Source organism: Castor canadensis, chromosome 2 (genome assembly GCF_047511655.1).
Source record: "Castor canadensis chromosome 2, mCasCan1.hap1v2, whole genome shotgun sequence".
NCBI classification, from domain to species: Eukaryota; Metazoa; Chordata; class Mammalia; order Rodentia; family Castoridae; genus Castor; species Castor canadensis.
The window spans coordinates 30,796,141-30,819,694 of NC_133387.1; the positions used below are offsets into that span (position 1 = coordinate 30,796,141).

The 23,554-nt window shown below is 33.7% G+C and overlaps 1 protein-coding gene across 1 annotated transcript in view; it reads left to right on the forward strand.

Annotated features, from left to right (window-relative positions):
* The window catches only part of Slc13a1 (solute carrier family 13 member 1), an 84,250-nt gene extending 65,949 nt beyond the window's left edge, over positions 1–18,301 (forward strand). The window contains exons 9-15 of the mRNA XM_074064223.1: positions 2,621–2,719; positions 3,134–3,235; positions 6,813–6,919; positions 8,861–8,970; positions 13,298–13,459; positions 14,679–14,816; positions 16,498–18,301. Of these exons, the coding sequence (XP_073920324.1) occupies positions 2,621–2,719; positions 3,134–3,235; positions 6,813–6,919; positions 8,861–8,970; positions 13,298–13,459; positions 14,679–14,816; positions 16,498–16,635 (856 nt within the window). The 3' untranslated portion in view covers positions 16,636–18,301. The remainder of the gene's footprint in view (positions 1–2,620; positions 2,720–3,133; positions 3,236–6,812; positions 6,920–8,860; positions 8,971–13,297; positions 13,460–14,678; positions 14,817–16,497) is intronic.
* The last annotated feature ends 5,253 nt before the right edge of the window (positions 18,302–23,554 follow it).

The following is a 23,554-nucleotide window of genomic DNA, read 5'->3' on the forward strand; positions in this document are numbered from 1 at the left end:
AATACATACAGTTCCAAGATGAACATATAGAAGTTAAAGTAAAAAATGCTGATCAACAAAGAACTGCAATGCCATGAAAATGTCAAATAACGTATTCAAAGAGAATTTCAACATATTACTTTGGCTAGGACTGAAGCTGGTGGCTCAAGAGCAGCAGTGAATTATATGACTTAGATGACAGCTAGCACTGAAAATTATGAACGGCTCCTCAGCAAAATCCAAAATGCAGCCTGTTATTTTCAATTTATTTAATAATATTCCAAAGGAAAGTAGAAATGACTATACAGTAAACTGTGAGGATTTTTTTTCCTGAAAAATAAGACAATTTAAATTCATTTTTACTGAGTTTTATTTAAATAATTTCGAGGGCCTATGAATAAAACAGCATATTATTCACCAAATCAGCCAGACTGAAGTCAGCTGTTTGTACTTCTCCTGAAAAGCAAAACAGTATGATAAGGTGTGATTCCCTGCCTGTGCCCCCATATTCCAAGCCTGGTAACATAAGGACTGGTACTCTCCCCTCTCAATTCTTCTTCCTAATTTCTCTCCAGAACTGCCCAATTGTGTTAGTGGAAAGATGGTACGGATGATTTAAAAACAAATTCCATCCAGATTGTGGGAGCAGCATGTGGCAGTTCTGCTGAAGCAAATATGTGGAATGTCACAGACTTCAGCAGGTGGGCATCAGTGGGAGAAGTCAGATGCATACTAAGTACCCTCCCAGAAACCCAAGACTTTGGGGTCATTCAATTGTGTACTTAATGGGGCTGGATACAGGCTACAAGGATCACAAGTCAACGTAGGATGTGTCCAGTCATGTGCCCACAGATTTCATTCTTTGTTGCTACATGTAATGAACTTCATAAACTATATATACAACCATTGTCATTATTTTTAAAATAGCCTACCACTTAGAAAGGAGAAATTAAGAAGATAAAGGGCAGATACATAAAAATGTGTTCCCAATAAGGAAAAAGAATCCTGTCAAGTGCATAAATTAAGCAAAGTCCATAAATCATGATCAGTGACATATTTAAACAGTCCCCTTGCTGTCCACTATTGGTTAGACATGGCATAGCTTTATGCTCCAGCTAATATTTCATCATCCTTTTCAGTCTGCTGGAGTATTTATCTTCAGAGGTTTTAGATTGACAAACAGAAATTTTCAGTCACTCCCCTGGCAAGCTATCATATATTCTGATTGGTGGTTGGTTGTTAATATAGTTAACTCACTCATTATAAATGACCCCAACATACTTGGGAAGAGAGGCTTATCTATCAGTGCCCCTGAACTTATTTAAATGGAGAGGCTGATATATGGTCATATACTCCATCAGTTCCTTTGTGAAGGCATTAACCTTCATTTGCAGCAAAGCCAATTTGCTTTGACTTAACTATTTATTGTCTGCAGCCAAAATGACAGACTATTATACCTGCAGTGCACTAGGTGGAAAACAGTTTCTAAGGAGAGCCTTAGAAAGAAGGAGAACTGAGGAACTTAGGAGAACTGAGGAATTTCTGATTCTTCAAGAGAATCACATTCCAAGCAAAGTTCCAAACAGAATTAGTGGGAACCACTAATTCTACCACCCCAGTCTTTCTCTCTCCTACATACATATGCTTACCCCAGCAACATTACAGAAGAAAATATCCCTGTTTTCTATATTTATACACAATGGAAACTAACCAAACTACTCATAAACATTCCAAGATATAATCCATACATCTAGATATTTCCCCATTTGTTTCTTTCTCTGAAGGGATTTTTAAATTTTTCAAAACTCTACATCTAGAGCAGAATCCACAAAAACTGTTCAGAGTTTTGAAGTTTCTAGACTTCAAGACAGAAAAGTTAGAAAAAGAGGCCACCAAAACAAGCAGCTAAGAACAGTAAATAGTGGCAGGTTCTATTGGAAGTGAACTGGAAGATTATTGACTGGGTGCTATTAGGGTTTAGGGGTAAAGAAACTTAAAGGAAAAAAAATATAATAGGAGGTTTTACTTCTGGGAATAAACCTAGTTTTGACCAGGCTTTGTGACTTCCCTACTCTAGTGTGTAACTCAAGTTTAGCATTTCTGTAGAAATTTGTAGATCTGACATCAACTTTCTAGTAAGTTTACCAAAGTTATTAAGTTGCAGAGTCAAGTATTTACTATGTATGCTAGTGTTGAGAGATACTGTGCCAAAGAAAACACCTATGATATTGTCACTGTCCCTGTCCTCAATATAGCTAAATAGTGAGGTAAAACTTATACATGTACAACAATTAACAACTAAGATTTATAATAAATATATTCTTAAATATAATGTAACATAATGCTCGATATATAATGAAGTGATAAATACAGATGAATGGCTCATGGAAAGGTTCTGATGCTGCAAAAGGACTTGGAAAAAGGAAAGATGGGTGAAAATGTCATGGAAAATATGCCAAAAAACTAAGCAGTGGAAAGTGAGCAAAGCAGATAAAAACAAAGAGAAGAAGAGGATATTCAAAGCAGGTGGAGGTATGGGCAGAATGCACAGGGAGAGGTAGGCTTTTACAAAAATGTCTTTCATAAAGGAAGGTGGTGGTGAAATATTTTTTGTTTAATGGGCTTAATTACTTTTTTTCAGTTTTAAGGACATGTTCAAATGTCGGAAACCCAAAACAGTCAAAGAAAAAGCTTGTGCTGAGGTGATTAAACAAGAATACGAAAAACTTGGGCCAATGAGGTAAGATGCACGCACATAAACACACATACACACACACAGAAAGAGAAAGAAAGAAAGAGAGAGAGAGAGAGAGGGAGGGAGGGAGAGAGAGAAAGAAAGAGAGGTGTTCTGCAAGTAGTTGCTTAAAAGCCAATAAGCAGATAACTATCTTCAAGATGTTCATAACCTTTGATTAGGGCTAAGCTTTGTGAACATAAGTCAATAGGCTAATTGTCAGGTAGAGTGACAAAATCAGAGAACCCCACAATGAAGAAAGGAAATTTTCTAACTGCCCTGATGCTCCCAAATTATTGACACATTCAGTTCCTACAGTGTTCACTGCTCAGCTAAGATTACCCTTGACAATACCTCAGAATCCTTATAAATATCCTGACTGAGAAAATAAGAAATTACAGCATTGGAATTTTTCCACAGGTATCAAGAAACTGTGACCTTGGTTCTCTTTATTGTCATGGCCCTACTATGGTTCACCAGAAATCCTGGGTTTATTTCTGGTTGGTCTGTACTTTTTTCAGGGTAAGCATTATTTGGGATGTTTGTGACTTTCCTGTTTTATACTTTGTTACACTCCTAAGTAGTTCCTATAACTTTGAAAATTGTGTGAAATTTCTTCCTTTCTTTAGAAAAAGTTATTTCTAATGTTTTTAGGAAAAAATAATTATTTTAGGAATGAAATCTAAGGTAAGACTACAGAAAGGATTACCATATTATCCTCAAACTAAAAACCAGGGTCCATTAGCCAAGGCTATTCCCATACTTACAAAATTAGACACGTAATCTGCAGAAAGGCTATGAACTATGGTGGTTAGAAGTACAGGTGGAGGAGCCAGCCTGCTTGAGTTTCATTACTGCCTCTTCCACTTACTTTGGAAAAGCCACTAAACTCTCATTTTCTTCATTTGTAAAATGGAGATCATCGTAACAGTTATAATAGTCCTGCTCTTTTCCCTGTAAAAAGTGCTATGTTTACATGAAATAAGTGCCACCCAACACATCTTAATAATTGGATTGCATTTATTTTCTGTAATTTTTACCAATTTTCTACTTGTATAGATGACTACCAATTGAGTTCGATTCTTCTTTCTCTCCATTTATGTGCCTTTTGCATTAATTCACTAGAAATTCAGACCAGTCTCAATTTACAGATAAAGAATTCCTGAATAAGTAATACAACTGATTTTAACTCAGACTGCTGGAAGCCATTCTGAGTTAATTTTATCTGATAGTGTTGTAAATACCAGCAGTCACAGCTGAGTCATGAGAAGTGAGGGGGAAGATTATAACACAATTTTCTAAATTAGGGACCAGCCTATATGTCAGCATAAATAATTTCATTTTGAGGTTTGTGTTCCTAATCTATCTTTCACTGGAGTACTTCAGTTGCTAAATTCAGCAGATTTCTGATGTGGACTTCCTGTTTTACATTCCCCAGCAAGAATCCATGCAATCTGGGGACAGAAACCAAAATTGTTTGAATCTTATGTATTCTGGTAACATGGAATAAAGACACTCCTCCCTCCTTGAATCAGAGTCTTCTGGTTTTATAGACATTGACAATATTTTTTTAAATGTGCAAAGGCTGAATTCAAATATCTAATAACCACACAAGTCAAGCAATGCAATGAGGCAGTGTGTTTGAACAAAGACCAGCTATATAAACTTTTTGTTTCCCTTAGGAGTAAAACTTCATTTTCAGAGGTCAAAACCAAAGCAAGTTTTTTAATGGTAAATTAGTATGTTGTGTTTTTTTAATAGGATCTAGACTAACCAATATACAATATAAACCTATTTGGAATTGTTGCAATGAATCCCCCCTGTACAATGAATATATCCTAATAATTAAAAAATAAGATTTAAAAAGATAATTCTTCACTGCTTTTAAAATCCAACCCCTACCATCCTAGGTAGGGAAAGTGTTCTTTAAATATTGTTGTGTGAGAACTAAATGAAATAAGACAATAGTTGCTAAAATCCAGGCAAATAGCAATAAGAAATTCAATATAATCAGCTTCTAATTTTTATTCCTCATGGGAGGATAATGTAATTCAGGAGGCATTTTGTTTATAGCAGGAGAACAGTGAATTTGGTATGGGCAGGTGCTTCTGTCACCTGGCATTCTTAGAGAAAACAAATGGAAAGGGAATAAAGACTTGGGAGAGGATGGGACTTAGAATATAAATATAACTGACAAACCCAAAACAAATAAAATTTGTATAAGCTTAATATTTTATAATACTGAGACAACCTAAGTCATAAAGAACTAAAAATAAAATGATAATAGAATAATAATAATAGTTTTTAAAGTCTTTTGAAAAAATTATTTAATATTTATACCTTGATTCTATTCCAAATATTTATTCTGTAGACTATATGGAGTGTATATAGGTTTTAGGCACTTGGAATTTCTAAAGCTAGCATGATATATTAAGATTTATTGCTACCACCTAACATTTGCATTCCATCTGTTTGAATCTGGACTGAATTCAAAGTGTCTTTTCATATAAAACAAAATCCAGTTACATGCTGCCTGGCACAGTTTAGCAAAAACTCAACCAAAAATTGTAAGTAAGATAAAGGAATAAGGAAACAATACAATTGCAAGTACTGATTAAGTTTGTAGAACAAATTGTGCCTTTACAAGGAAAGAAAATAAGTTAATATTCAAAGATTAATTTAAAAATTGTTATACTAAGAAAGATAAAGCATGTCCTTCACTATATAGATTTTTTCAAATAAAATGAGTTAAAAAGCTTCTATACTACACAAACATCACTGAGTTAAAAGATAGGGAAATAATCCTTATGATGTGCATATTTCTTCTCAGGCCATGAAAATGCACTTAGTTTGTTTTGCTGACTCCTAAAACTGTATTCTAATTATTTATGTTTCTTTAATTTGTATCTGGTCTCCATTCTGAGAACCTATCTTTTTCCTGAAAAGTCCTGGTGATTCTAACACCCCCATCTGTTCCTGAATCACTGTTAATTTGTACAGTGATAATTTATGAGCATCTCATAAACCATTCCAATAATTAATATTCTTGATTGAATTTCATAGATGACAAAGCAATAAGTGGGTTGATTTCATTTTTATGCTATGGCTAAGACCTATAATTGTAGAAGCAGGTGGTAGATCTTAGAAAACAGATCAATTCCTATTCACAATTTATAGAAGAGTTTGTGAGGACTCTAGCAACATCATGTCTTGGACAATTCAATAGAAGGATGTTATAAATCAATTATATGGGTTTTTGTTTCCTCCAGCAATTTCAACCTCAATTCTCTGCCAATATAACTAAAAGAAATAATTCCAAGAAGAAATTGGTTAACAAATCTGTAAGCTTACCTAAAAGGAAATTTGCTTATTGGCCTAATAGCTCAGCATAGAAACTACCATAAGAAAGGGAATAAAGTAGAATGAAGAAAATTAGAGGCGATAAACCAATTTGGCTTATAATACATATATTCATGCAAATATCACAAGAAAACTCCCTGGGTAGCTACCTTTATCCAAGCAAGCTAAAATGTCAAGTTTGTTTGTTTGTTTGTTTCCTTTTCTCTTTTTTCTTTTACAAAATCAGAGAACAGGAAGGTGGAACAAGTCCTGACCAAGGGGGGGGCTGGCACCAATGAGAGGAAGAAGGTGTTGGGGAAAAGGGTAGTAGGGTGAATACTGTGCAAAAAATATGTACACATGTATATAAATGCAAAAATGATACCTATTGAAACTACTCCAGGAATCTCGGGGAAGGGGGATGATGGAGAATGGTTGAGGAGGTGAATTCATGTATGATATATTGGATATACTGTAAGAACCTGTGGAAATGCCACAATGTACCCTATACATCACAACAATAAAGGAGAAAAAAAGATAATAAGGAGATATTTATTAGAATAGTAGGATTGTGATCTAACATGTTGAGCTCTAGTAAGATTTGTCATTTAGTTGGAAATCCATAAATTTTAGAGATTATGTAGAGTTAATAATGTATGTCACCACTACTAATTAAATGTTATTGGCATAACCAATTGGAGTTTTAGCTCATGTAATTTCTTAATATCATTTTAATAATCCACATTTGTTTTGTTTTCAGATATCCTGGGTTTGTTACAGATTCAACTGTTGCCTTAATTGTAGGACTCCTTTTCTTTCTAATTCCAGCTAAGAAATTGACTAAAACGACAGCTACAGGAGTAGACAGTTGAGTATCATTTATAATATAAAATCCCATCAGTTTCAGTTAAGCAGTTAGAATAGAAGAAATGGTCATGCTGACACAACCCCTGGCTTAGCATGCTTTACTTACATAATATACCCCCTGCTCAGCCAGCACATACATGTCTTTCACCTCCAAGAAGAATCACTTGACTTTTTAAAAGTAAGAAGTAGATTTCCTAATGCACCATGGTTAGGAGTTGTTGACGAGTGATACTATTTGACCTATGGCCACCTTCCTGGCCATAATCAGAATCGTTCCTACTATTGGCCAACATAGAAACAAGAACTTGGAAGTCACTGTTTCATGATGAGCCCTTGGTAATAGAAGCTGAGTGCCTAAAAAGGTGATATGAGCTTCAAGAGAAAGAGCTTCATCAGAGTCCTAGAGGAAAAGCAAATCAACCCCACATAGCCATAACCTAGGGTCACAATTGAAAGAAAAGATATTGAGAGGAAGCATTCATTCATTTACTACACATGAACAAAGAAGGTATGCATATTGCATGAGCACACACTTTCACATACACACTTCTTAAACAGAATTCATTCGTGTTTATGCTTTATGTGACAAAGCACGTTTTCAGGAGTCAGATTCCCATGTTGTCGATGTGAAGCGTGATTTATAATAGTCTGGAGACAGACCAGAAGAATTATGGAGGTTTTGTTTTGTTTTGTTTGTTTGTTTTACTGGGATGGAACTAAGAGACATTTAGTTGTATCGGCCCACCTGACTCTTTGAGTCCCATTTCATAATGACTAATATATCAGATTTTCTGGACATGATATATATGAACAGCAGAATCTAGAAATAAATACTACATGTTCTTCACATGAGATTAGAGTATCTAAATGTGTGTTAAGGAGATATTGCAATATCTAACATTGATTCCTATGATACTCTGAAGACTGTATCCATTCCTATCAGAGCTCCAAGGCTTAGCTATGGAGGGTGTTGAGGAACCAGTAGTTAGCTTTAGCTTCCATGGTTTTTGCATCTGAATCTCCTCTCTCAGAAAGATGCTTAGTCCTATCTACCTTTCTCTCTTCCCTCGTTCTTTAACCCTTTCTCTCCCTGATAAGTTGTTTAAAAATAACAGAGAGGACATAATATGTCAAGTTTCAAATAAGTGGTGCATTTCAGAAATGTTTGCATTTTGAAAAGCTATGGTCTTAAAATAAGAAACTTGATAGCAAAATTTCAGTGATCAGTGAAGCAATGTTTTATTTGATTTGGCAATAGTGGATAGGAATGAGGCTTGAGAGTAAACTTATAATCTCATCATGTAAAATGCTGCCTAAGTGAGAATAATGTGCTTCTGAATGAACTTATTTATCAACAAATTAATGTGTAAATCAGAACCTAAACATTGAGAAAAATATTTACGATAATTGCTTCATGAATGAGATCATTCTCAAAAGTGATACTTTAATTTTTAATCCAGGCTTAAATTGGAATCCTGATTCCCCTTATGATTTAAAAATAATCAAATATTTAAATAAATATTAGTGAGAATTAATTAAAATTCTATACTGATACTATTGTGGTACCAATGGAATATTGTAAATATTTTGCATAATAAATAAAAGTATAGTTCAGTGCACTGTGTAATTATGGTAACACATCGGAGTAGTAGAATGAATGAATGAATGAATGACGTTATTAATGAAAATGTTAGAGTTTACCTAAATATATATCAAAACATTATCCAAAGGGTTTTCCCAAGTTATAGAATCTTCATCTCTATAAGATAATATTCCATTTAAACTAAGTGGAAATGCTTCAAAGTCCACATCAAATCCTTTCTTTAAAAATAATATAAGAATATTACAAACTTCTTGTGAAATGATTGTTTAGTGTAGTGATAAAAATGTCATATTGTCATATTTTAAACAATATTTAACTGTAAGGCTTTTGTTTTGCAGTTGCTTTTGATTACTCTCCACTGATTACTTGGAAAGAATTCCAGTCATTCATGCCCTGGGATATAGCCATTCTTGTTGGTGGAGGGTTTGCCCTGGCAGATGGCTCTGAGGTAATACTACATGTATAAGATATTTAACAGTTAACCAGCATGTTCAAAAGAAGGAGACAAAAACATCCAAGCTTTGGGCATATTCAACTTTGCCCTACTATTCTAATGATGCAGATTTCAATAGCCATGCAATATTTATCTCACATAGCTGAGGTAAGTTCATAGTTCAAGAGTTTTTACAGGCTATAAGCATAAACTTAGTTTTTATGGTGTTTCAGCATGTCAAAAGAAAGAATGCAAAGAAAATTAAAATTCTTAATACATGAATTATTGTATTAGAAGACTAGCTTAGTAAGAAAAAACTTACAGAAAAACAACATATAAAGTGACTGCTTGTGGAACATATTTTTTGTTTGTTCATAACTTGACCTTATTTCATGGTCCTTTTGTTGTCAAATAAGGAAAATGAGAGTTGTTAGCATTAACTGTACTTAATAAATGCTTATTGAATAAGTCCAGAGTAAATTTCACATAAACATATCTGACATTATATTATGTCCAATCTTAGGAAGAAATAAAAATACTGCAGGGAAGGTAATCAGTTATTTCCTTGATCTATCTGTCTAGTTGACATGAAGTAATAGTCTGAGAACACTTTTGAAACTTGTAATAGCCATGCTTATTGTAGAGTGTAGAAGTATCTTCTTCTAAAATTCCATAAAAGTCTTTTACTCTTGGAATAATTAAAACCCACTCATTTCTAGATTTCATAGCCTTTTGTGAAAGACTAAAAGTTTATTGCTGCTCCATTTCCACTAAATAATGAAGCTGAAGAGTTATTTATTCTCAGAATAAATAACTTCCATTTCTATGTTTGCTGATTTCAACTGTGAGGAAATAAGAATCAGGAAGTTGGGCATTAGTATGAACTTTGCTCATCTCCCCTTCCCAGAATATCTGTCTAGACTGGACCCTAGATATACTGCCAGTGGCTTTGAAAGCATCGACAGACCCTAGAACAGCAAAATCTGAGGAAATGAAAAGGTGTGGATTTAGTCTGGTTCACTGGGCTCTCTCAGTGGAAGGTTAGCAAAAACATGAAGGGGGATCCAGTTTGCTGTAAAAAAAAAAAAATCATAATATCCAGAGCCAGATTTCTGGAAGAATACACAGAATAACCCTACTCCTAAGTGGCCAGATTTAAACTGTGAGCTTTGAAATTATGGCTGTGGGTAAATATGACCCCCAGAGACTGACTTTCTAAAAGACTCAGAGGCAGTTAATTTCTGAAAATGTTTTCATAATTATAAGGAGTCTGAATAATGTTCAGGTCCACTAGCACTTCCAGTTGAAACAATAAGATAGCAATTACTATGGCATTCCCTCATTACCTCATTTACCCAACTTAGATGCCCCTTTGTTTGATTTAACATGACTGATCTCTCACAAGCGGGTAGGCAGTATCCAGTTCTGATCAATGAATAATTCCTCCTCTTTTCTTTCCATACATTTCTCAAAAGTTTTCTTCTTGGCTATATATGGAGGATTAAACATTATGGAGGATTAAAAATTCTTGGATTTCTACTAAATGGGTAAGAGCAGAACAAAATCAAATGTCAGTCCATAAAGACAAAAACTATATGACAGGGTCAATAACAGACAAACAGACAACAGATGCTAAAAAATTTAGAAGATGGAAAGAGGATATTTGAGTGGTAACTGACTTGTACAAGTATAAAAAATACTGTAAGATGAAATATGTATGAAAGAAAATGGAAGAGTCAACAAGAAACAAGGTGATTTAACCATAAGATACTGAAAGGGCTCAGAAATTGAAGTCTGAAGATAAAGTTGAAAGCTAGGTAAAACCCAGCTATTCTCTCTCCTCTCTGATAGAAAATTGAAGTTTACTGTGTAGCAAATTGAGTCAATAAGATACTGGGTTATGACTCAATCTACTACAATAAAGTCTTCCCTTTACCAATCCTTACCTGGCACAAAAGCATTCAGTCATTATTTTATTGTCCTTTTCTTAAAGTCAATAGATAGTCAAGAATCATTAGACAATTGGGGAAGCCTCTGATACAATTACCAGAGAAAAAATATGAATAAATAAATAAACACAGAAACAAAGAAAAGGAACACAGAGAAAAGTAAGGAAAATCTTTAAAGCAAAAGAAAAAATTTTCATTGACTCATCCAAGGAGATGTTAGAAAAATTAAAGATATGAAATTAAAACAGAATGTTACTTTTAAAAAAGAATAGGTAGAAAATAAGAAAAAGCTTCTGAAGATTAGAAATATGACAGCAGAAATTTTATGACGAACAAAATGTGAGAGAAAGTAATTATTTAAGGACAGAGTTAAGAAAACTAGAGTATTAATCACAAATGTCTAACAGACAAATAACAGAAGTTTCAGAAAGATAAAAAATATAAATAAAGGATATTTCCAAAAATAATATAAGAAATTTCTCAGAAATGAAGACTCTGAGATTCTAGACTGAGAGAACTAATAAAGCCTAAAGGCAAAGCACTTCATGTAGAATTTGAAGTCCTGGAGATGGAACTATAACCCCAGTTGTCTCCAGAGAGGAACAGGAACAATGTGCTGTAACCTTTTCCATACCTAATCAGACATACTTAAAACCTGTTCTTAAAGTATACATATTTCAGGACAAATTTATTCAATGTGACTTAAGTAATAGGTTTTTTTTCCATCTAACTGTTATGGTTAAAAATGAAATCAAAACAACAGATAATCCATATTATATCTGGTACCCATATCTGTGATGTGTGTGTCTTTTGAACTCAGAGCTTACTGCTTATAATTTCAGCTTTTCTGATGCCAATCCTAGTTTGTCATGAGAATAAAGATTCATACATATAGCAGTTCATTGAAATCATCTCACAAAAGGATTTTTCCCTTCCACGTGCCTGCGAATCTGAGACCATTTTTTTAGACTACATTCAATGAACTAATGATCAATATGTGATCAGGCCAAAGAACCCAACTGGAAGCCATAGGAAATGGATCAACGACTTCAAAGTCCCCTGTGACAATTATTTCATATCTAAAATTCTACAGATGTTTGAACTATCAAAATACTGTGAAAATACAAAGGTTTTGAAACATACAAGGACTTCAAAAATTTATCTTTCAAGCACCAATTCTCAGGAAGTTATAGAAGGATGCATTCTCCAAACACATGAGAATAAGTAAGAAAGGATTCCCACAAATGGGAGAGGAGAAGGGAATTCATAGTAATAATGAGACATCTCAGAGCAACAGTTGAGTAGATCAAAGGAACAACTAGTCCAGATGGAACAGGAGGAAAGAATATTCCAAAATAGACATCTACATAGGAGAACATGAATTAAAAACCCATTACCTGTGATATTTGTGTATTTATTGGAGAGTTCTCCAGTTTTGTTAGAAAGTGTGATGAATGAGTGATAGAAGAAAATGAAGCAAACAAAAGAATGAGGCAAATATATCCTGGGAAAACAAAGAAAAGTAAAATAAAGAAAGTAAATATAATCCTAGCATGAGGCTCAGCTATGATCACAGTGGTGAACTTTCAACACTGATTTAACCAAAAGTGTGGATATATGAATATGGAAGGAACTATTTAGGTGATGAAAGAAAACTAAATCCTCATGTAACTTCTTAGAAAGTCAGAAAAGAATGTCTCAATTTGATAAGTGTCCTTATCTCAACTAGCAAAAACGCTATGTCTTTCCTATTATTGCTTATTTCTACTCTTCAACGGAACGGGAGAAAAGCGCAGAACAGGTTCTGCCTGGAAGTGAGGGGGGAGGGAGAGGGGGGAGGGGGAGGGGGAGAAGGTGGGGGCGGGGGGCGGGGGGTAGAAATGACCCAAACAATGTATGCACATGTGAGTAAATGAATAATAATAAAAAAAAGTAAGAAAAAAGCATAACTAGAATGTTATTTGAAAGATAATTATATTAATGCCTTAATATGACTACAAGTAGCTAATAAGTATTAAAAGTTGTTGACTCTGAAAAATACAACTTAGGAGTGTGGAGATATAAAATAGGAGGGCTTTCCTTTCTTAAGGCCCTATAGACCTTCATGAGTGATGAAAATATCCACATATATTAATTATATGAATTAAAGCTAATTGAGGAAAAATGGAACAGACAATTTAAACTTCCTAAAGCATGTTGATAGTATTGAAATAAGACAGATAGCTCCTCCACATCAAGCCACACATACCTACATCTGCCAAACCACAAGCAAATGGAAAATTATATTTCAGAAATGGAGTTCTCAGAGCAAGCAATGTTTTTAATCTGTTTAAATTCTACATGATTAAAATGATCTATTAATGAATAATAAATATCACAAATTTGTTTTTTAGGTGTCAGGACTATCTAATTGGATAGGAAATAAATTATCTCCTCTAGGTTCATTACCAGTATGGCTAATAATTCTGATATCTTCTTTGATTGTCACATCTTTGACAGAGGTAGCCAGCAATCCAGCTACCATTACCATCCTTCTCCCAATACTATCTCCTTTGGTGAGTATGTCATGTGTCCCATTTATGTTCTCCCCATCCAAAGAGTAGTGTCTGGACTTTGGTCAACTAGTTTTTGTACGGTGGTGAAAATCTCCTCTGGCCTAAAAGGGAGTCTTATAAGTAACTATAAAAGGAAGAGTTAAAAAAAAAAACAAGAGTAAGAAGTGGATTTGCTAAGGAGAGAGAGAGAAAACTTTTTCTTCCCTTCTCTCCACATAGCTAGCAATTATAAGAAAGAGTTTTAGATAACATGGTTTTCTTATTGGGATGGATTAGTTTGATAAAAGGAAAGCACCTTAAATTAAGGATTGTCTTTAAAAGAAGAAGAAAAAAAGAGATATTGTACTTCTGGAATTGTTTTGCTACCACTACTAAGGGTACATATATGTTGAGGTTCTTGAGTTGCTGTTTCAAACTAGAAAAGGAGAATGATGGAGAGGGTGAATTCAATTATAATATATTGTAAGAACTTTTCTAAATGTCACATTGTACCCCAAGTACAACAATAATATGATGATAAAAATGTCAAAAAGGAAGAAAACATAGACTGTTTTTTAGCAATTATCAGTATCATTTGGGGTTTTTTATGTACTTTTTAAATTTTCTCAAGATGGAACAATTAGAAAATACATGGTGAATTGAGAATAGTAGCAACTCATCATTTGTCATAGAAGCAATAAGGTTAGAAGCTGTGCAACCACAGGGACCTGAGACTGTACCTATATTTTCTTGCTTGCCAGCTGCATGCTTGGGCAAGCTCCTTAGCCTCTGTGGGCCTCAGTGTCTTCATCTGCTATCCGGGACTGTATAGTAGGTATCTCATAATATTGTTGTAAAATTTTATATATTTATATTTATGTTTATTATATAGTATATATAAATATATGCATCTATAAACACTTAGCCTAATACTCAGCATTTGATAAATAATGAATGATTATGGCTTATATTTAGTTTCTAGAATAAATAGTATTTTATCATCTAAATGAACTGGACAACAATGTTTAAATAGACAACGATAACCATGTAAACAAGAATAATAAGAGACACTTTCTAAAAATTCCTCTTCAAATTGTAACTTCATTTATGTATTTAATTTTATGTCATTAAGTTTCAACTTGCTTCCAGGAAAGTTTATTATAATAAATTTGTTCATTTTGTTGTGTGGTGCCTACATACAAAATTTTACTTCAGCAGTTTTTTTTACCTTTTTTAATAGGCTGAAGCCATTCATGTGAACCCTCTTTATATTTTGTTGCCTTCCACCCTGTGTACTTCATTTTCATTCCTTCTACCAGTGGCAAATCCACCCAATGCTATTGTTTTTTCATATGGCCACCTGAAAGTAGTCGACATGGTGAGTTAGCTAAAAGAGTGCTTTCAGATCCAATACGCATTGCTTTGTATGTGATATCTTGAATAAGCTCTACTTTTACACAGTAATCAACTTCCAGGAAAGTAGGGCCTGAGGTCTGTTTCTGAAGGTGTGTGCATGACTGATATTACAATCAAGAGTGATAACCAGAAGTGAACATGCCGTTAGAATTTATAGTCACAAATACAGAAAGAGCGAATGCATGAGCAATGGTCTGAGAAAAGGAGAAGAGCATACAGTTGGTCAACACAGCAGCTTAAACTTACATGTCAAGGTCAGATCCAACCTGACTGAGGCAAAAGGAAGAAATAGGGCCAATGAAACCAGCAATCAAAAGAGCTGTGTTTCCTATTGCTAATATTTATGCAACAACATTTGCTCTGAATAAGACACTGGGCTCAGTGCCTGACTGATAGGAAACACAGAGCTCTTTTGATTGCTGGTTTCATTAGCCCTATTAGCAGAAGACATCTTTCTTGTCCTGATTGTAATACTGACATCTATAAGCATAAGTAAGTACTAATGGAAATTTTAAGTGACAAAACATGCACGTTTTTACCACATGCAAAATTAGTGGTAGTTAGGAACTAATTTGAGACTATTCTAATCTTAACCCAAACTTCACTATCAACTTCCAAATCAATTTGAGCAAGAAAAGATCCAAAGCAAATTCAGTGAGATTGCTATGCAAGTACAGTTCCAAGGTAAGTCCCAGCTCCTATTCTTCCAGATTGCTGTCTCTGAATCCCTATAATATAAAAGTTCTGGAAGTGTTTCTATGCAGAAGCCTGTAATATAATTTTGATAAACAAAATGCGTGTAACACAATACATGCAAAGCCTTATATATCAATGTTAAAGTGAATAAAAACAGGACTCAGGGATAAACAAATGGCTTGTGTGGACAGAGAAGAGAGTCACTTTAATAATCATTGCTACATATCCCCTTTTTGCTTTGGGGATCCATGTTTCAATGTAGAGAATTTAAAAATAGACAAACATTCTCTATAAAGGGCCAGATAGCTTATGTTTGAGACTCTGCGAGCCTAATGATCTTTGTCACAAATACTCAGCTCCGCTATTATATCACAAAAGCAGCTAAAGACAGTATGTAAACAAATGTATATGGTCGTGCTCCAATAAAACTGTACTTTAAAAAAAAAGGAACAGATCAAGAGCGGAAATTTGGCAATCTCTTTTTTAATGTATAGAAAACAATTTTGTTTAACAGCCACCAGAATTATGATGTAAGAGCTAGGAAAATAGGAACACTAAGAAAGACAACTGGAAGTGACATAAAATATTAATTAGAGAATACTGAAGAGTAAACTAATGCTCCAGAGACTTAGCCACTGAAATACAAAACCACAAAACTCAAATTCTGATTTACATGCGAGGACAGAGTTTTAAAGAGACTTTTTTCTCTAATTAGAATGACTTAAGAATGTTACTAAAAGAGACATCTCCATGACTATCTCAAAATGATATATAGTTGGGGACAAATTGTCATTTGACATGAATGAGAGAAGAACCCCTTGTTTTATGAAATAACAAGAGTTTATACTAATCATTTAGGATGCATGTGAATCTAGCATGTGTTTTCTCAAATTCCTCTGTAGGTTTTCGCTTTGGGAGACTTATATTTATGTCCTTTTTTGTTCAAGGTCAAAGCTGGACTTGGTGTTAATATTTTGGGCGTTGCTGTGGTAATGCTTGGCATGTTCACCTGGATTACACCTATGTTTGACCTCCACACTTACCCTTCCTGGGCTCCTGCAATTGGTAATGAGACCATGCCATGACAAGCACAAAATTTCTGATTGTTTGTTGCATGGTGACTTTTAGAAACCATTAAGAAGCTACTGTAAGATGTGGCTGTGTGTAAGTGAAGATACATTTAAATCAGATGTCATACAGCCATCGCAATTCCAGTGAACACCCAAAACCTGATGTCATAATATGGAGTTCACATGTCTTTTGAGAAGCAACTAAGGAGTATCTACATGTCTTCATTGAGAAGCTCAGGATAAATTTTGCTCATAGATTATCTACATCTTGCTTCATCATAAGAATAATTTATAAATTGACCTTCAAAGAGAATAGGCCATTTGCTTCATCTTACAGTTGGAGTTTCGTGTAACATTTCAAGTATCAATTTGTTATTTCAGAAACTTCCCATGATACTAAACTAAAAATGGAAAATAGACATATAAGGCAATTAGGTTCTTAGATAAATCATTTCTGTAATGTTCCAGGGAATTTGCTGAAAAACAAATCTCTGATCATCTATCTAGTGCTACAGAGAAACAGTTCAGTCTAAACAAAATATGTATCTCCTAATTTAAATAATTCAAGTGGATTATTATTAAGGTATATACAGTGTAAAAACTGAAATTGAGATAGTATAAATTCCAAATTATAGCTGAATCCATTAAGCAACAGAAAACTCATAGATATTTCTACTTGACAGTATAGGTAGACTAATATTTCATACTTTTATGACCTCTGCACTGAGAAATGCATGCTGGATACCTATGGATAAGGCTTGCTATGATTTGCACTATTAGAGTAATATAGTTAGAAAGGAAAGTAGGCCTTATAAAACTTGAACACATTTATACAATGCACAGCAACTTTAAGTGTTTATTATTTTACATAATGTCATATGTAAAAACAATGGAACATACAAATTTAAAGGAATTATTGCTGTATTTATAGATAAAAAGTTGTGTAACTCTATCCAAATCAAAATGAAATATCAGTGAAAATAAAGGATGGAAAATTAAAATTAGACATATTTACAAAAGAGAAAAATAAATCACTTATAAGCAATAAAAAAAGAAAAAAAATCCTGAGCATTCAAAGAGAAAAAGAAATGTGCAAAAGAGTAAGGTCCTTTGTCATCCCAAATTATATTAAAGTAAATATGAAAACAACCAAAAGTCAAAGTAATGTGCACAATTAGAAAAGATGGAGATGTTAGATTACAGAATTATTTTGCTAAAAATAAAATGGAAGACAAGGTCAAAAAAGAAAAAGCACCCTTGCTATTTTTTAATCTTCATAAGTACCTTTCTAGATGTTAAAGATTTGGTTTGAATTTTTTAGAATAAGATTATTTATGAAATTGCTCTTGGAATTAAATAAAAAGACAGCTTTTAAAGTGATAATTCTTTAAAAATATTATGCAGTAAAATGTGCATTATTAGTCTTTTCATTAGTCAGTGCAAAATTATTTTTAAACTGCCCATTTAAATCATATAATATGGTACTGCTGCTTTGTGAAAATTATCTATGTTCATTCTGTTCACTTATTCTTTTCCGTTATATGCTACACACTTATTTATGATTTGGAGTATTGATTACACTTCTGCTCTTTTCTAGTCATTCAGTTTATCACTGCTGAATAATATTATATGATGGATACCTTCTCACTGTGAAAAAATAAAATGGCTTTTCAAATTATAATGAGTAAATTTTGGTCTCAAGAAAATAATATAAACATTTCAGCTTGAATAATTTTAATGAATTACTTCCAACAGCTGCCATCTGAGCAGGAGAAAGGTGATACCTGGCCAAAATTTGTTTAATTGAACCCCCTGATTCTCTTGCCACGTCTTTATTTTGGGCTGATATATCACGGCAGACTTGTTCATGTCATATGTATGCTATTTATATTAAAGTTCTCAAGCTCTTTTAGTTTGAGGATTACATACTGTCTTTGAAAATTTCTAGAAGACCACCCTAAACAGAGGATCGAACACATCTTTGTTCTCCCACTCCATGGCAGATAGTGTTTTTGTTATTATCTTGAACATTACTTAAAGGTTAACTAGAAATCTTTGCCACTCTAAATTCCAGTATCTTACTTAAGATCAGATCTTGTCTAGATAATAGTGGTAATTTCACTCACTGCCTAGTTACTGTTTGTTCATGCAAGCACATGGAAGGCTCTGCTGGCATAAGGATGTCCTTCACTCACCTCAACTGGTGCTGTGTCAACATCTCCAGGATTCACCGTTCTTTTCTCAATTGTGTGCAGTATTTTCACTAAGCTTAGTATCCAAGTCTTTGTTCTCCTTTTCTGCCGGGGAGATAGGGAAGTACACTTTCAGCCAATACTACTACTTAATATTTTTACTGGTAAATGACAAAATACTATCATGACACATTGATTGTATTTTGACATGAGCGCTGTATTTTATTGTATGTAAAAGATTATTATGAGATATACTTCTATATCTCTGCCACAACTAAATATTTCATGATAACTATTATAATGATGCTTCTGTTCCAAAATTGTTTTGATTTTTTTGATGAATATTACCTTTACTTCTGTATGTAGATTTTATCAAATTAAATGGTTTTTTCCCTTATTTTTGGTAAGAGGTAAATGTAGTAGGAATGAAAGAGTAATACCAACAAACTGGGAAAGTTTTATTATTCTAACATAATCTAAGAAGGAAAAAAGTTAAGATTGTTGCTCCATGGCAGCATTTGCCATCTTATTCCTGAATAAAACACTTTAATTCAGTGAAAATTTGCTAGATAATTTATGGAAATACAAGTATCAAACCATAGCTGTGCTTTGAAGAGAGAAGTCAGATTAGTTCAGGAGTAGACAATAAGTTAGCATGTATCTGGGGCAGAAATTAAAAGGATTTTCTAAAAGGGGAGCCTTCATTTGAATAGAAACAAAAAGATACAGGTGGGGTTTTGTTTGTGTTTTGGTGGAGCAGGGAGGTATTTGTATATTTTTTGTTTTGCATTCCTAGGGATTGAACCATGGGACACATGGGTGCTTGCCAAGTGCTCTACCTCTAAGTCATATCCTTAGCCCAAGACACAGGATTAAAAACAAAAAACCATAAATAAAAAGGCTTTTCTCACTGGAAGTGTAATGAAACAAATACTTGAGGAGAAAAATCTTGAGACCAAACAATAAAAATTGTTTTTGCATAACACACAAGACTATATTGGAAAGGAAATAGTGGAAATCCTCAAAACAAGAACATAAAGCATAAGCAAGAATCCAAGAACTTAAGCAAGAACTGAAGGTGAGGATTGCTCATCCCCAGAGACTGTGAAATTCCCTCATAATGAGAACATGAGCAATAAAGGAAAAAAGGCAAAACTAGGACCCAACCCATTAGGGATAGAATGGAGACCCAGAGTTATGATCCCACAGGATAATATTGTCAGTGAGAGAGTGAGAGGAAAAAAATTCACTCCACAGAGGGATACATCAAGGAAATGTTCACGTTTTTGTAAGTGGACGGGGTGGGGGGTAAATTTTCCCTTGAAAATTCATAATCATGCAAGTGTAAATAAGTCTTAACACCAGTTTGTGAAAGAAAATTTTTGTCTGAAAATTCATTTTAAAACCATTCTGAGTAGGTAGTAGTCTCAAGTACCTGGCAACAGAAGAAAAAACACCTTCAACACTGCCACTCAAAAATTATTAAGGTTAAATTTTGCATTATATTTTAATCAAAATGCACAAATTCCACTCAGAGATGAAACAAATTGTGCAAGAGCCAACATAAACAAAAGAAACAGAATCCAAAGAACAAGAAAAACAGGAATTTTAGTTATTAAATGCAGAATACAAAATGAAGTACAATGCTTGAAATTCTCAATGACAGTGTTGGATACGTAGTAGGTGTAATAAGCAGGATGATAAAATTGACCTATTAATATTTCCATATCTGGTTATTCAGAAAACACTAACATACTTGCTGCTGTGAAAGGTGTTTGCAGATGTATGTAATTAAATTACTAAACAGCTGAATTTAAAGTAGGGCAATATGCTGGGTTACCTGGATTACCCAGGTGTGCCCAATGAAATCCTATAAAAGCAGAAGAGGAAGACAGAGGGACTGGAGATGAAGCAGAATGGGAAGCCAGAATGACAAGGACTTGACCCACCATTGTTGACTTTGAAGATGAAAGAGGTCTCAAGCTAGGGACTTCAGGCAGCCCCTATAAGCAGAGAATGGTCCTTGGCTGAAATTCAGCAAGGAGCAGGAACCTCAGTCCTACAGCTGCATGGAACTGATTTTTTTTCCAACAATATTCATGAGGCTGGGAGCCTCCAATGGAGTATACAACCCTGAAAACACTAGATTTTAGCCTTGTGAAACTTTGCTTTGGACTTTGAATCTACAGAATGTTAAGGCAATGATGAGCACTGTTTCAGACATTAAATTTATAGTAATGTGTTATGGTAGCAATAGAAAACAAATACAAGAAGCAATAAGGGACTGTGGAAAATAACCAGAGAGATCTAAAAATGTATCAAATAGAAATTTAGAAATGAAAAGCATAATAAAGTTAAAAATGGAAGATGGTAATTAGCACTTTATGCAAACCAGAAAAGCAAGTGTGTGAAGTTGAAGAAAAATTCCAAAAAAAAAAGAAAGTCAAGTAAAATATAGCACAGAAAGAGATTTTTAAGAAATGGAACTTTGAAAGGAAGGCTAAGAAAAAAATCAACTTAAGATAAGAATTATATGTTTAATCAAAATTGCAGGAGTAGATAATAAGAAGAATGAGGAAGAGCTGAGTGTGGTGCCACATGCTTGTGGTCCAAGCATGCACAAGACTGAGGCAGGATAATAAGTTTGATGTCACCTTGGGTTACATGGTAAGTTAAAAGCCACCCTAAACTGCAGAATAAAATCCTGTCTCAAAAAGCCAAGGACTATGGTGGCATACACCTCTAATCCCAGCTACTTGGGAAGCAGAGGTAGGAGGATTGCCATCCAAGGCTGACCTGGGCTAAAGTATAAAACTGTATCTAAAAAATAAAAACCAGAAACAAACAAGAAAAAAAAAAAAGAAACAAAAGGACTGAAGGCATGATTTAAGATGTCCTCATTCCAATCCCTCATACTTCTGGAGGAAAAAAAAGAGTTGGAAATGTAGTTCTGTGGTAAAGCATTCTGGGGCCAATCCTCAGCACCTTGGGGGAAGAGAGAGAAACAATCACTGAAAATATAATGGCTGATAATTCTTTTAATATTAATAAAGGAATCAATCAAAATTTTGAGGAAACACGAGAAACCCAAGGCAGGATTTACAAAAAGAATGAAATCTATATGCATCTACATGATGGTGAATCATAGAACATCAAAGAAAAAGAAAATATGTTAATGAAGAGAAAGAAAACAGAGCATGTAAAAGGAACTATGATTAGACAGAGGCTTCATCAGACAGTTTAGGATGCAGGTGAATATCTATACACGCTGAAACAAGAAACTATCATCCAGAATAAAATATCAGAAAATTCATATTTTAAGAATGAAAGGAAAATAGATTCAACAAAAACTGAGTTTACCACCAAAAGTTCACTAAGCTATGTCTAATGGGTCTATCAAAGGAAGAAAAAAATAATTCAAGAAGGAAGATATGTGATCCAATAAGAAAGGGTGATAAACAAGTTGGTAAACATATGAATAAGAAAACCAGAATGCTGGAAAACCATAATACATACATTCAAAGAACAATTACAGTTGTCTAAGATTGTTTCTCCATTCAAAAGGATGGAAATAATGCTTAATTTTGAAAGTTCTTGATTTCTATGTTAACACTTGTAAGACAGCCACGAACAGAACAAAAATAAATATCTTCCGGAAGTAGTGTAGGAATTAAGGATGATTGGAGGAAAAGAGTCTTGATCCAAAAATAAAAGGGGGAAAGAAAAAATGGAATTAGAATAACTGAGAAAAACTAGCAAAAAATATAGGAAGAATTTTAAATATGGTGATTATTAAAGTAAATACAGATGAGTTAGTTAAATGCCATTGATTAAATTTCAAAGATTAGCACACTGGATTTTGTTTTTAAAAAATTAGGTGTCTGTTATTATGTACATGAGCTACATCTAAAATCTAAAGAGAGAAAGTTTGAAAGAGCATTAACAAAAATGTCCAAGTAACTACTTACCATTAGCAACTTGGCGTGACACTAAAATTAGTTTTAAAAGAATTTAGAGGAAAACATTAATGCAAATAATGCAAGATAAAAAATCACTAGGGAGCTATAAAAATTCTAAATTATACCTATCTGATAACCTAGATTGAAATTATAGAACACAAAATCGGAAGAACTAGAAGGATAAATTAACTGTAAAACAATCAAAAGGGAAGATTGAACATTCCTTTTTTATAATTGACCTATGAAGAAGAAAAAGCTCATTATGAATAGTTGAAATTTGGATAATAAATTTTATATGTCAAAATATTTTATTCAGCTTCTGAAAGAATATTCTTTTCAAACTCTAAGATCTCTTATGAAAATTGGCCACATATGAGGCCATAAACTAGTCTCAAAAGATTTCTAAGTATTGATCACATAAAATATAAACCTAATCACAAGGCAATTGTAGAAATTAATAGCAAAAAAGTTGAAAACTACCATTAGCTTGAAATTAATATATATGTATGTATGTAATTCAGAAATCAAAGAAGAAACTACAACAGAAGTTTGAGGGCTGGCAGAGTGGTTCAAGTATGAGGGCTTAAATTCATGCCTGAGTTCCACCAAAAAAAAGTACATGAATAAAAGTTTGAAAGACTTAGAACTAAGTGAAATAAAAATGCTACATATAAAATGTGTGAGCAGCACAAGTAGTGTGTGCCTAGATAAAACACCACAGGTTTAAATCCCCACACAGCACGAGGAGACACAACTGAAATCTAAGGAACCGTGTATCTATTG